Here is a 15686-nt window from a genome sequence, read left to right as displayed (position 1 = left end):
CCAGATGAGGAGAAGGAAGAGGAGGAGGGCGAGAATTATGTCATCCTCTGACCTCTGAATACAGGACTGTATGCAAAGTAGAACCCAGAGTGCTCTGCAGAGCAGCTGCCAAAATAATACACATTGGTTTTACTTCTCTATCTTAAAATTAGCAAAGAAATGAAAACACTTAACATTTTAAACAGCCCACCAGCCGGGTGGTGGTGGTGCACGCCTTTAATCCCAGCACTCATGAGACACAGCCAGGCGGATCTCTGTGAGTTCGAGGCCAGCCTGGTCTCCAAAGCGAGTTCCAGGAAAGGCGCAAAGCTACACAGAGAAACCCTGTCTCGAAAAAACAAACAAACAAACAAACAAAAAACACAGCCCACCAAATTTACAGGAAAAATTATCATCAACATACTTCACAAAACCTACTCCAACATTTACAAGCTTCTACTTTACAAAGCACTAAAATGTAGACTGTGTTTGTTGTTGTTTGCTCCAGGTATACAGTGACATACAGGGCAACTAACACAGAGAATGTTATTCTCATCCCAGCATCAGGGAAGTGAAACAGTCACTGTCACAACTGAACAAATGAAGCAGTTAACCTATCTCACAGAAACGAGGAAGGAAGGCCCAGCACTTGAGTAGGGCACTCAAGGTCACACAGCAGGATGGAATGGCAGGGATGGAGCTGGATTTAAACCAAGGCTTCTTTGCCACCAAACTGCCCTTCTTACACTCCTCACAGGCCTGGCTAAATGCCCCATCCTTCCTAGGAAGACAGACACAAGTGAGGAGCACAGGCTCCTACAGCTTACAGAAGTATAAATACAAACCTGGTTTTGACTCTGTGTCTTCCAGAGATCACATGCTCCCTCCTGAAGCCCTCCTGACCCCCCCAGCACCACCACCATCACCTGCCTCCTCTCCCTTTTCTGGAACCACCTTGGGCTTGTCCGCGGCTTCTTTCTGATCCTGCTGCTTCCTTTCCTACAAACAGACCATCCGATCTGACTTCCCTTTCTGCCACTTCCTAAAGGGCCACTGCTTGTCTCAGGCTGTGCTGAGTACTGAGGTTCAGAGAAAGACAGCCTTCACCCCCAGAAGCTGGAACCTGCATCCTGCCAGACCCACTCAGCTCCAACAGGCCTGGGACACTGAGGGTGCTGAGTGTATGGAAAGGGATACCCCTTCTCTGAGGGCTTTCAGGCCCAGCCAAGAGCTGTTTTGACTTTTCAAAACAGGGTTTCTCTGTGTATCCTGGCTGTCCTGTACCTAGCCGTATAGACCAGACTAGCCTTGAACTCAGAGATCCACCTGCCTCTGCCTCCCAAATGCTGGGATTACAGGAGTGTGCCACCAAGCTGGGTTTAACGTTATTCTCTTGAATCTTGAATGATGTGAAATGTTAGCTACTAAATAAGTAGAAACACAATATTAAAAAAGTAATAAAGGAAGCTGGAGAGATGGCTCAGTGGTTAACAGCACTGCCTGCTCTTCTAGAAGAGTCAGGCTCAGTTCCCAGCACCCACACGGCCGCCCACACCTGTCTGTCACTCCAGTCCCAGGGCTTCTGACACTCTCACACAGACATGCATGAAGACAAAACACCAATGAACATAAAATAAATTATTTTTAAAAAGTAATAAAAAGCCATGTAAACAATGTACATTGCCGTGAGATTTAACTGCTTAAAATATAAGTAAAATCCTACAGATGCTTTTTCTTTCTTAATCAACAATTGGCTGGTATAATTATTGAAAATACACATATGGTTGAGCTAAAGGCACATCAGTCTTTTTTTTTTTTTCTTTTATAAATGTGTCTGGGTGTTTTACCTGCATATATGTCTGTGCACCATGTGCACGCAGTAACATCTCGTGGTGCTGGGTGGGAACTGAACCCAGTCTTCTGGAGGACCAGGAGCCATCTCTCCAGCCTCTGAGGAGCAGTCTTAAAGGAAGCCTTGAGTGAGGTGAGGTGTCTGAATACTCTGCAGTCTGAGCTCCATAGAGCCCCACTCTACAGACACCTTCCCATCACTCCACGACACGAGAGCTGACTGTGGAGTGGCCTCCCTGGGGCAAGGCTGGCTGTACTGCATGCAGTACAGCCTTTTCCATTGTCTTAGAACTTGGCCTGCTTACTTCTCTGATTTTATCCCTCTGTCTTCTGTCAGGTGTGAAATACAGAGGTCCAAATTTATTCTTTATTCTTTGCCTGAAGGTATCTGGTCTTGGCACTTTTTTCCCTGAGACAGGGTTTCTCTGTGTAGCCCTTGCTGTTCTGGAACTCACAGATCTGCCTGCTTCTGCCTCCTGAGTGCCAAGATTAAAGGTGTGCACATTCACACCTAGCTGCGGCACCATTTTTTTTTTTAAATAGACTACTGAATTATCTCAACACCTTTGTCAAAAATCAGTAACTCCCAGAGCAAAAGTTCTGTCTACGGATGAGCTTCAGAAGAGAAGGGAAGCCCCAAATGGTGTTAAGTGCCTACAGGCATCTCTGCTGGTCAGAATATTTGCATACCTCTCACCACATTTATCAAAGGGAATTGTGGCCCAAACATAAGAACTTCCTTTTGTGCTAACTGCTGGAGGACTAAATTAAATATCAGTAAATAATTTTTTAAGGGGCTGGAGAGATGGCTCAGCGGTTAAGAACACTGGCTGTTCTTCCAGAGGTCCTGAGTTCAATTCCCAGCAACCACATGGTGGCTCACAACCATCCATAATGAGATCTGGTGCCCTTTTCTGGCCTGCAAGCATGCATGTAGGCAGAACACTGTATACATAATAAATAAATAAATTTTAAAAAATAATAATAATTTTTTAAACATTTACTTTAGGCCAGGCAGCAGTGGTGCATGCCTTTAATCCCAGCACTTGGGAGGCAGAGCCAGGTGAATCTCTGTGAGTTCGAGGCCAGCCTGGTCTACAAAGCAAGATTCAGGACAGGCTCCAAAACTACACAGAGAAACCCTGTCTCGAAAAACCAAATTTAAAAAAATTATTTTATTTTTTATGTGTATGCTATTTTGCCTGTATATATGCATGTGTACCACATACATGTCTGGTGCCCTTGAAGGTCAGAGGAGGGATCTAAATTGCCCTTGGACTGTAGTTAACAGATAGTTGTAAGCTGCCATGTAGATGCTAGGAATCAAACCCAGGTCCTCTACAAGTGCTTTTAACTGCTGAGCCATCTCTCCAGCCCCAAATATACACATGGGGGGGGGTGCTTCTTTTATGTGTATGTATGTGGGTGTGTGAACATCATGCAGGTGCCCTCAAAGACCAGGTGCTTTGAATGCCTTGGAGCCGAGTTACAAACGGCTATTAGTCACCTGATATGGGTGCTGAGAACAGAAGGAGAGTCCCTCTCTGCAGGAGCAGTTGGCTCTCTTAACCACTAAGCATCTCTCCAGCCCAATACAAAATTCTCCACTTTCTAGAAACTTTTCCTTTCAACAAACGAGAAAAACTGATCAATTTGGCCCTTTCTTTTCAGCAAGGAGAATGACTTTAAGTTCTACAAAAATGAACCAGGGGCTGGGGCAATGGCTCAGCTGGTAGTGCTCACCACACAAGCAGGAGGAGCTGTCTGGATCCCCAGTGTCCACATATAAAGACGGGTGTGTGGGTACAACAGTAATCCAGCACTGGACCCCAGCGTCCACATAAAGACAGGTGTGTGGGCACACACTGTAATCTAGCACTGGACCCCAGCGTCCACATAAAGACAGATGTGTGGGCACACACTGTAATCCAGCACTGGACCCCAGTGTCCACATAAAGACAAGTGTGTGGTGCACACACTGTAATCCAGCACTGGACCCCAGTGTCCACATAAAAAGACAGGTGTGCTGTGGTTATCGCTCTGTGTAAATAAAGTTCTGATTGGCCAGTGGCCAGGCAGGAAGTATAGGCGGGACAAGAGAAAAGAGAATTCTGGGAAGTAGAAGGCTGGAGAGAGACACTGCCAGCCGCTGCCATGAGAAGCAACATGTAAAGACACTGGTAAGCCACAAGCCACGTGGCAAAGTATAGACTAACAGAAATGGGTTAATTTAAGATAGAAGAAACAGATAGCAAGAAGCCTGCCACGGCCACACAGTTTGTAAGCAAAATAAGTGTCTGTATGATTATTTTATACATAGGTTATGGGACCGCAGGGGCTTGGTGGAACCTGGAGAGAAGCTCTCCAACTACACAGGTTTGTGGGCACACACTGTAATAGAGCACTGGTGAAGCAGAGACAGACAAGATTCCTGGAGCTTGCTCACCAGCCAGCCAATTTAGGCAACTGGTGAGCTCCAGGCTCTGTGAGAGACCCTCACAAAAAATAGGGTGAGTCTAGGTGAGGGGATGACTCAGAGTGGACCCACAGTGCCCCATAAAACTAGGCACAGCCACAAGTACCTATAACTCCAGCATAGGGCAAGCAGAGACATGAGGATCACAGAGCCTTCAAGAAAAGCACGCGCTGAAGGATCAATGAGAGACTCAATCTCAAGATAAAGCACAGAGAAAGAGAGAGACAGAGAGAGAGAGTGCTAGACCGGCATACAGAACATCCTCCTCTGGCCTCTATTCACACATACAGAGAAAATAAAAACAAGCCTGAAAGAACCTAAACACTCACGAAGTTCACCTAACAGCAGAAGCATCTATGAAGCTCCCAACCCTTCCCCCCCTAATTTTCTGAGATAGGATCTCACGTACTACTGGCTAGCCTGGAACCATGCAATGGAGGCTGGACTTCAACTCCCAATCTTCCTGCCTCTGCTTCATAAGTACTGATTACAAACATGCCCAGCAGAGTATGTAAAACTATGTTAAAAACAGTGAAAAACTGATGTAAAGCTGGGCAGAGTGGCGCACGCCTTGAATCCCAGCACTCAGGAGGTCTACAGAGGCAGTCAGGTTTCTGAGTTTGAGGCCAGCCTGGTCTACAGAATGAGTTCCAGGACAGCTAGAACTACATAGTGAGTCCTTCTCTCAAAACAGACTGGACATAGTAGTGCACACCTTTAATTCCATCATTGGCAACAGGGGCAGAGGCCAGAGGATCTCTGTCAGTTCAAGGCCAGCATGGTCCGCACAGCAGTTCCAGACCAGTCAGGGATACACAGTAAGAGCCTGTCTCAAAAACAAAAACAAAACCCTATATAGTTTTCTAGTGTCCTTTCTGAAAAAACAGACTACTGGCAGTTGGAATAATTATATAATGCATTCCAAGTTTCAGAATCAAAGCTTTACATACATGTTTGCCAGAAATTTTGTTGCGGTTTTGTGTGTGTGTGTGTGTGTGTGTGTGTGTGTGTGTGTGTGTGTGTGTGTTATGTTTTACATGTCTGTATGTGTGTGCATGAAGGTCTATGCGGTGCATGTGGGTACACGTGCACACTGCAGGTGAAATCCAGAGGTTTCACTCACTGGGTATCTTCCTCAAATTCTTTCTCTCTCTCTTTTATTTATTTTATTTATTTTTTTGTTTGTTTGTTTTTGTTTTTCAAGACAGGATTTCACTGTGTAGCCCTAGCTGTCCTAGAACTCAGACTGGCCTTGAATTCAGAGGTCCGCCTGCCTCTGCCTCCCAAGTGCTGGGATTACTCTCCTTACATTTGAGGCAGGGTCTCTCATTGACCCTGAAGCAGATGATTTATGGATGCTAGCTGGCCATGAGCTCCAGGCATCCACCCAGCTCACTCCCACACACTGGGAGTTATTATAGATGCAGAAAACTGCACCTGCATTTTACTTGGGTGCTGGGGACCCAAACTCAAGTCCTCATGCCTGCAGGGCAGACACTGTACCAACTGAACCACCTCTCCACCCTTAACTTGTTTTAATTTTGCAAACAGTCACTTCAAGGGAGCTAGAGAGATGGTTCAGCAGTTAACAGTATTTGCTGCTCTTATAGAGGACCCAAGTTCAGTTCCCAGCACCCACGTGGCAGCTCATAGCAACCTGTAACTCCAGTTTCAGGAGATCCAATACCCTCTTCTGCCCTCCTCAGACACCAAGCACATACTTGGTGTGCATGCAAACATGAAGGCAAACACTTATACACATAAAATAATAGTAAGTACATATGTTTAATTAACTTAAGAGGGTACAGTTACATAGCAACTCATAAGCTGCCATGTGGGTACTACAAATATGCCATGGCACTCACACCCATACACATACACAAAAAAAGTAAATAAATACAACTTTTAATGTTAAATCACTCAAGATAGTTATTATTTTCCCCATCCTTTTTGCAAGTAAGAAAATTGAAACCAGCCAGTGGTGGTGTACACCTTTAATCCCAGCATTCAGGAGGCAGAGGTAGGCAGATCTCTAGGAGTTCAAGGTTAGCCTGGTCTACAGAGTGAGTTCCAGGACAGCCTAGGCTACACAGAGAAACCCTGTCAAAGAAAGAAAGAGGAAAAAAGAAAAGAAAATAGAAACCAAGAAATTAAGCTACTTGCTGGGTCCAGTGGTTCACACCAGTAATTCCATCACTTCGAAGGCTGAGGCAAGATTCACACAAGGTGATCTACTGTATAGGACCAGGTAACTATTAAGCATATTAGCATACCAACGTAACTGTTAACTATTAAACTAAGACAGAAACTCAAAATCATCAACTTTCCACAATACCATGATAAGCAAATTCCAAAATGCAATGCTGATCATTTTAGGGAGGCAGAATGTAGTAGTCAGAAATGGCTATGTTCTAGTTCAAGGTCAACCATCTAGTAGTATGACAATCTGTTTAAAAGGTGTCTTTACTGTCTATAAAAACTAGACTGTTGAGTGCCTGGAAGTTGAAGTAGAACCAGTCTATTCTACATACATTGTAAGATCAAAGTCTGATACATGATACCATTACCCAAATTTTCCTTCAAAACAATGAACTTGGAGCAGAGCATGATGGAACATGACATTAATCCCAGCACTCAGGAGTCAGGAGCATCTCTGTGAGTTCAAGGCCAGCACAGTCTACACAGTAAGCTCTAGGATAGCCAGGACTTAAAAAACAAAAACAAACTTGAGAGGCTTGAACGTGGTTCAGCAATTGGGAACACTTGTTACTCTTGCAGAGGACCTGGGTTCAGTTTCCAGCACCCACATGAGGGTTCACAGCTATCTATGACTCCAGTCAGTCCCAAGGGATCCAATGCCCTCTTCTGATTTGGGGCCCAGGACTGCATGTGATGCACATATATGCACACAGACAAAGCACTCATACACATAAAATAAGGAATTTTCTTTTTAATTTTGAAATGAACTGAAGGGGCGTGACTGTAAAGATGGCTCAGTGATTAGAGTACTTGCTGCTCTTTCATGGGACCTGAGTTCAATTCCTAACACTTACAATCATCTTTAACTCCAGTTCCAGAGAATTCAGCACCCTCTTTTGACCTCTGACAGCACCAGGCATGCATGTAAACAGAAATATATTTAGGCAAAATATATACATTACCAAATAAATAAAAATTTAATGAACTTGGGGCTTAGAGAGATGGCTCAGTGGTTAAGAGTGTGTACTGTTCTTGCAGAGGACCTGAGTTCCATAACTAACACCCACAGTGGGCAACTCAAAACCACCTGTAACTCCAGCTCCAGAGGATCTGACAGCCTCTTCTGGATGCCATGGGCACACATATGTGCATACACAAACACAGACACACATATACACATAACTAAAATGAATCTTTTTTTCAAAAAAGCACTTTAAATGAATTTTTAGAATATATTTGTTTGTTTGTTTTGATTTTTTTTGAGGCAGGGTTTCTCTTGTGTTGTTTTGGTGCCTGTTCTGGATCTCACTCTGTAGACCAGGCTCGACTAATGCACAGAGACCCGCCTGGCTCTGCCTCCTGAGTGCTGAGATTAAAGGCATGCACCACCACCGCCTGGCTTAAAGGGTATTTAAAGCAACAACTCACATATTAACCTGAAAAAAAGGCTGACCCTGCGTGGCTACTATTACTATCCTTTTTTTCCCAAGAATAAACAACAGAGAGCTGAAATTTTTCCAATTTGGCATAAAATTGTCCACCTTGAATGCTGGCATTCTGAAGACTGCTGAATAACAGCAAGTTGAAGAATAATAGAAAATATACGTACATATGATTGTTAAATATCTTCCAGATTAACTGAACATCTTCAATTGTCCTTTAAATTAAAAATTATTTCAAACATGCAACTGTCTCCTATACCTGTTGCTATATTACTTTCGAGCTGTTTGAATGCCCATTATACAGAATTATGAATTGAAGTTGGGACTGGGGCTATTTTTTTAAACACTTTTTTTAAAACAGGTGATAAGAAATGACAGCTGTCAAATAACATCCCTCTGTACCCGCTGTGGTTTTTATTCCTGGTAAACCAGGTCATCTGTTCAACTCCTATAAACTACTCTCAACAAAGTAAAGCAACTTCCTTGTGTCACCAGCTCTCCAAACAGCTGAGACGCGCTTCAGGAAGAAGCTGATGAAGGCCGGAGCAACTTCTCCCAAAGAAAGCAAAGTGTGACTTTCTTCCTCGCAAAGCTTGGAGGCACGGCTTTAGGAAGCATTCCAACAGAGATCTGGGACAATGCCCAACACCAAAGTAACTTTTAACGCCGAGTCCAAGTCCACGTTCCTCTTCCTCCCTCCCTTCCCCCAAGAGTCGGGGGTGGAGTGTGAAAGTGCCGCGTAGCAGCCACATCCCTGCACGTTGCGCCCGCGGTGCGCCCCGCACCCTAAGCGGGGCCCCTCGGAGCACCCTGCGCCGTCCTCCCCACCCCGCACCGCGGCGGCGCCGCGTCCACACCCGGCCTGCAAAACCTCTGGAGTTGCACGGCCTCCCGGGCGGCTCACCATCGCAGCCCCGAAGACGGAAGAGGAGCAGGTGGGCAGGCCCTCAGCTGGGGGAATCCGTTATCGGCGCTCGGGATCCATTGGCGCCAACAACTTCTCCCGCGAAGTGGCAGAAGCGCAAGCGGCGGCGCGCGGCGATGACGTCAGGAGGCGCGCGCTCCCCGCGGCCCCGCCCCGAGGCGGGAGTTGCGCGCTGGGTGCGGTGCCGCCCTGGCGGCCGGAGGATTGTCGCCTCTGCAGGGCGCGTGCGATCGCGACCCGGAACGCCCGATCTGGGGTCTGAGGCTGGCTTCCTCCAAGGCGGGTTCCCAGGTGCCTTCCTTGCGCGTACACGTGCGGCCAGGGCAGTGCTCTGTAGGAACTTCCCGAAGGTCTTAACGCCCACCCTCAAAAAAAAAAAAAAGAAGAAAGAAAGAAATGTATTCGTTACGCACTGCACACATCAACTGTTGTTCCCCATCAGACTTTACTCTGATTTGTTTTACTTTCTTTTTGATGTTTGACCTATTGATTTTGGCTCAAACTAAGAGACCCATGGTTAGAGAACTCCGAGGATAAAGGACAAATGTCTGTTACTTTTTACACGTGTATTTATTGGCGGTGGAGTGGGTCCATGTTTGTATTAAAGGGGCTGTTTACATTGAAGGAATATTTACATTTGTTGTTGTTATTTTGAGACCGAATCTCATCTGTCCCATCCTAGTCTCAAACTCCCTCTATAGCTGAGGGTGACTTTAATGATTTTTCTACTGCCTCCCAAATGCTGACATTTCATATATATACCAACATGCCCTGTTTATGCAGTGCAGGGGATCAAACTCGGAGCTACTATGAAGGCATGAAAGCAATTGATCAACCCCCAGCCCCAAAAGCTCTTTGTTCTAAAACTACCAACTAGGAAAACTAGCCCCATTAATTCGTAAAGCTTCATTAAGTCGCTTAAAAATTAGTCAAGTAGCGGGGGAGTGGCAGCACACGCCTTTAATACCAGCGCTTGGAAGGCAACTGGCTGTGGCACAGAGAAACCCTGTCTCAAAAAGGCAAAAAATAAAAATAAAAAATAGAAAATGTGAAGTCGTCCAGGCGGTGGTGGCACACACCTTTGATCTGAGCACGAAGAAGAAGAAGAAGAAGAAGAAGAAGAAGAAGAAGAAGAAGAAGAAGAAGAAGAAGAAGAAGAAGAAGAAGAAGAAGAAGAAGAAGAAGAAGAAGAAGAAGAAGAAGAAGAAGAAGAAGAAGAAGAAGAAGAAGAAGAAGAAGAAGAAGAAGAAGAAGAAGAAAAAAAAGAAAGAAAGAAAGAAAGAAAAGAAAGAAAGAAAAGAGAAGAAAAAGAAATAGTTAACTTTTTGAGGCACCTGCATACCAAGATACACTCATAGAAAAACTAGAATCAGGAGAGATTTTAGGATAAGCAAGTCTCAGCAGGGAATGAGGTTGTTTTACTTTGTCAGTTTGCAGAGCTGCTCTTGGTATGTGACTCAGGTGGACCTGGAACTCATGATAACGCCTCTGCCTCCACCACCCTTCTGCTGGGATTACAGGGGTAATCTTGTAATCCACACCTGGCCAGCAAGTTTCCAGTTAATAAGTAAGCAACTTGGTTGTGGAATAGAACGTAACATTTGCATACAATTTCAAGAGAAAGCATGAGATTACCAAAGAATTTAGTGATTCTTGTCGATGTCAAACTTTGGCCTTAGACTTTCAAATATTTTTCTAACCACATCGGGTGGGTCTTAACCTTTTATGACACCGTATCTACCCAGAGAGGCAGTAAAGCCTTCAGGAATACAAGAGTTCATATTTACTAAATGTCTATTTCATTTTGGTTTGGGGTTTTTTGTTTGTTTGTTTGTTTGTTCGTTTGTTTTCAATGTAGCCCTTGCTAACCTGGAACTCACTAAGTAGACCAGGATAGCCTGGAACTCCAGAGATTCACCTGCCTCTGCTTCTCCGACGCTGGGGTTAAAAGTGAGTGTCATTCCCAGCATCTTTTGTAATGTGTGCCCCACATGCAACCTTGCACTGTTCTAGGTCAAAATTCACCACTAACAATAAAAATCCCCAGTTTAGAAACACATGGACTGTTTCTCAGGAGCAAGGCTTCACTGCTCCACTGTGTGCTCCTTATGTGACCATAGAGACATAGTTGTTACTCAGTTTCCTCATCTGTTAGAGATAAAACTGTTCCTGACACACATCAAGTAATAACAGCATTTTGGGTTATATGTTAGTTATATGATTTGGTTGGAGTATAATCAAGAAAGACTCAGTATATAACCCTGACTGGCCTCAAACTTGAGATCCTCCTGCCTCAGCCTCTCAAGTACTAGGACTACAAGAATGTACCACTACACATGGATGATAAGAATATTTTTAAGTCAACAGTTGTCGTTATGATTATGGAGTCTGCACATGGGTGGCAGAAATGACCAGAGAGACCCTGCTTCATAAACAAGATGAAGGGAGAGAAACAATTTTGAAGTTGTCCTCTGATATCCACACACACTCTGGGCATGTGTGTGCTCCCACCCAGAAACACAAGATGGATAGATAGATAGATAGATAGGAAGATAGATAGGTAGGTAGGTAGATAAAAAATACATCTCAAGCTGAGCAGTGGTAGCACATGTCTAATCCTAGTACTAGGGAGGCAGAACCAGGTGGATCTCTGTGAATTCGAGGCCAGCCTGGTCTACAGAGCAAGTTCCAGGACAGGCTCCAAAGCTACACAGAGAAACCCTGTCTCAAAAAAACCAAAAATAATAAAATAAAATAATATATATATATATATATATATATATATATATATATATATATATATACATATATATAATAAACTAGGAGAGCATTCTAAAATTAGACTTGTGTGTACTCTGCAGTTTTGCTTAGGGAAATAATTGGTTTTGGAAGACTAGGTCTGTTCCAGCCATTGAGAAATCAACAAAATCTGTGAACCAAATTCCTAGAAAGATGTACACAGCAGATATACGATACAATTTTTTTCATACAACCTTAGAGGACCTAAACCAATGTACAATATTCATTGTGTTATAAATCAATAAATCAATGACTAGGACACTAAAAACATGACAGCTGTGTTGGCAGACACATTTAACCCAGCACTCATAGGCTGAGGCAGGCAGCTCTCTGTGAGTTTAGGGCAGCATAGTGAGACCCTGTCTCAAAAAAAAAGGGTGCCGCTCTTACCGAGGACCCAAAATGTCCATCACCCACATGGCAGCTCACAAATTCCTGTAACTCCAGTTCCTAGGGATTTAGTGCTCTCTTCTGGCCTTCTCGGGCATGCATATGCATGGTGACATACCTACACACAGATACAAAGCCACACATAATCTTAAAATGAATCTTTCCTAAAATAAAATAAAATCCTAACTGTCAAGACAAAAAGAAAACTTGCAGCTGGGTATAGTGCTCACATCTTTAATCCTAGCACTTGAGAGACAGAGGCGAAAGGATTTCTGTGAATTCCAGGCCAGCCTGGTCTATATAGCAAGTTCCAGGAAAAGTCAAGCCTGCATAAAGAGACTAGACTCAAAAATTGAAGAAAAAGAAAACTTGTGTATTTCTTTCTCCTTTATTAAATTTTTATTTATTTATTTATTGTTTTTTTGTTTTTCGAGACAGGGTTTCTCTGTGTAGTTTTGTACCTTTCCTGGAACTCGCTTTGTTTTTATCTTTTTAACGATTTATTTATTTATTATGTATACAATATTCTGCCTGTATGTATGCCTGCACGCCAGAAGAGGGCACCAGATCTCATTCTAGATGGTTGTGAGCCACCGTGTGGTTGCTGGGAATTGAACTCAGGACCTCTGGAAGAACAGCCAGTGCTCTTAACCTCTGAGCCATCTGTCCAGCCAAAAATTTTTTTCTATCATCAGCTTGATACAGTACAAATTCTTATCCTAATAGTGAAATGTTTCACTGAAGCTTGCCCAGTGATTGAGTGAAACCAAAACTTACTATAAGCCACAGTCATCCTAGGGTTCCTCCTCCTATGTAGCCTCCCTGGTTCTGTGGGTTGCAGTCTGATTGTTCTTTGCTTTACAGCTAGTATCCACTTATGAGTGAGTACATACCATGTTCGTCCTTCTGGGTTTGGGTTACCTCACTCAGGATGATATTTTCTAATTCCATCCATTTACCTTCAAATTTCACGCTGTCATTGTTTTTCTCTGCTGAGTAGTACTCCATTGTGTATATGTACCACATTTTCTTTATCCATTCTTCAGTTGACAGGCATCTAGGTTGTTTCCAGGTTCTAACTATTACAAATAATGCTGCTATGAAGATAGTTCAGCATGTATCTTTGTGGTATGATTGAACGTTCCTTGAGCATATGTCCAAGAGTGATATTGCTGGGTCTTGAGGTAGATCGATTCCCAATTTTCTGAGAAACCGCCATACTAATTTTCACACTGGTTGTACAAGTTTGCACTCCCACCAACAGTGGAGGAGTGTTCCCTTTGCTCCGCATCCTCTCCAACATTGACTGTCGTTAGTGTTTTTGATCATAGCCATTCTGACAGGTGTAAGGTGGTATCTCAGAGTCGTTTTGATTTGCATTTCTCTGGTGACTAAGGATATTGAACATTTCCTTAAATGTCTTTCAGCCATTTGGGATTCTTCTTTTGAGAATTCTGTCAAGGCTGCATAGAGAGACTAGACTCAAAAGAGGAAGAAAAAGAAAACTTGTGAATGTTTTGTATTGTATTATTTTCAGCATTTTCTTTCTTTCTTTCTTTCTTTCTTTTGTTTGTTTTTTTGTTTTTTTGTTTTCCTTTTTGAGACAGGATATCATGTGTCTTAGGTTGGCCCCAAACTTGCAATGTAGCTGAGGCTGATCTTGAACTTCTGATCCTCCTGCTTCCACTTGGCAGTGCTAAGTCGGATTATGGTCCTGCACCACCACATCCACTTAATGCTATGCTAGAGATCAACCCCAGAGCTGGTCTGCAAGATCAGCAAATGCTCTTAACCGCTGAGCCATCTCTCCAAACCCTGTTTGTTTGATTGATTTTCTTTTGGTGATTCAAGACCTCGGGTAGAAAAGACACATTCGAAGCCAAGTATTACACATTGGATCAGATTACATAGTGCTCACTGGCTTTGTTTTAATCCTTAAGAGAAAGGCTGTGGGGGGAAAATTAACTTTATCAGCAAAACCAAGGTTGTGAAAAGTCAGAGCTATTTTCCTTCCCACTTAGGAATAGATCATTGGGGAAATTTGTCTACATTCCATGAAAAACTCTTTATCCCCAATTTAAGATTTGTGTGTGTGTGTGTGTGTGTGGGTGTGGGTGCTGGGAACCAAACTCTCTTATATTTTTGGTTGTGAGCCTAGCCTTTAACAGCTGAGCCATCTCGCCAGCCCCCCAATTTAAGAATATTGACATTAGAATCTTTCTTGGTTGTTTCTCGACCTGTGAATAGTTGGATCTAATAGTTTCTAACACACACACATGACCCTCATCTGCTAACACAGGGAGGTAAGACAGAGCTCTGAAACATCTGAAAATGTCATAGCAGCCAGGCACATGAGCTGGTTTTGACCCTCCTTTATATTCCAATTGCAAACAACTCAGATGATTAAAATGACGTCTGTATCGAGGCCTCTGTCTTCTGCTTACGTACCTAAACCATAGGATACACTCCTGGCTCCCTTCGAAACCGTCCTCGAGAGGACAATTCTCACATTGTCTTTCACTAGACTTTGAAAAATCAACAGAAATCGGTTGAGTTTTCACTGTGCCGCAACACAATGACCTTCCACCCTCTGGATAAATATTAGCATGTCCTGCTTCGTCAGGGTTGATTGGACCATTTTCCTTATAGACAGCTGCCAGTCAGGCAGCTTCTCTGTGGCAACTGTCTGTCCACACTGGTTGTCCTGACCTTGAAGCCCTTTAGGAACACAACCATCAAAACCTGTCGCCACTAAGATGCTCATATTCTAGTTTAGGAAATCAGGTATGAACTATGTCAATCATCTTTTTTTTTTAAGATTTATTTACTTATTATGTATACAGTGTTCTGTCTGCATGTATCCCTGCAGGCCAGAAGGGAGAGCCAGATCTCATTACAGATGGTTGTGAGCCACGATGTGGGTGCTGGGAATTGAAACTCAGGACCTCTGGAAGAATAGCCAGTGTTCTTAACCTCTGTGCCATCTCTCCAGCCCCCAATCATCTTATTGTTAGATGATATCCAATTAACCTTAATATGTTAACACTTGAATGATCTAGATCTATGAAGACTTGCCTGGTAGGTTTTTGTTGTTGTTATTTGGGTTTGTTGTTGTTGTTTTGTTTTGCTTTGCTTTATTTTGTTTTTTAGTTTTTTCAAAAGAGGGTTTCTCTGTATAACAGTTCCAGCTCTCCTGAACTCCCTCTGTAGACCAGGCTGGCCTCAAACTCATAGAGATCTGCCTGCCTCTGCCCCCCAAGTGCTGGGACTAAAGGCGTGCGCCACCACTGCCCGGCTTGCCTGGTGGTTTTTATATCCTATAAGTGATAGGAAATTTCCCCTAGGTTTGGGTTACCTCACTCAGGATATGTTCTAGTTCCATTCATTTGCCTGCTAATTTTATGCTGTCATTGTTTTTCTCTGCTGAGTAGTACTCCATTGTGTATATGTACCACATTTTCTTTATCCATTCTTCAGTTGACAGGCATCTAGGTTATTTCCAGGTTCTGGCTATTATGAATAATGCTGCTATGAACATAGTTCAGCATGTATCTTTGTGGTATGATTGAGCATTCCTTGGGTATATGCCCAAGAATGGTATGGCTGAGACTTGAGGTAGATCGAT

General features: G+C 43.5%; 1 protein-coding gene across 3 annotated transcripts in view; it reads right to left on the bottom strand.

Annotated features, from left to right (window-relative positions):
• The window catches only part of Rfc1 (replication factor C subunit 1), a 74915-nt gene extending 65933 nt beyond the window's left edge, over positions 1-8982 (bottom strand). For all 3 annotated transcript variants that reach the window (XM_036200892.1, XM_036200894.1, XM_036200893.1), the window contains exon 1: positions 8852-8982. In XM_036200892.1, coding sequence (XP_036056785.1) covers positions 8852-8854 — 3 coding nt within the window. In that variant the 5' untranslated portion in view covers positions 8855-8982. The remainder of the gene's footprint in view (positions 1-8851) is intronic.
• Between the last annotated feature and the right edge of the window lie 6704 nt (positions 8983-15686).

This window comes from Onychomys torridus, chromosome 10 (assembly GCF_903995425.1).
Source record: "Onychomys torridus chromosome 10, mOncTor1.1, whole genome shotgun sequence".
NCBI lineage: Eukaryota > Metazoa > Chordata > Mammalia > Rodentia > Cricetidae > Onychomys > Onychomys torridus.
Note: the sequence above shows the minus strand (reverse complement) of the source record. Positions and strands in the feature narration are given on the sequence as shown.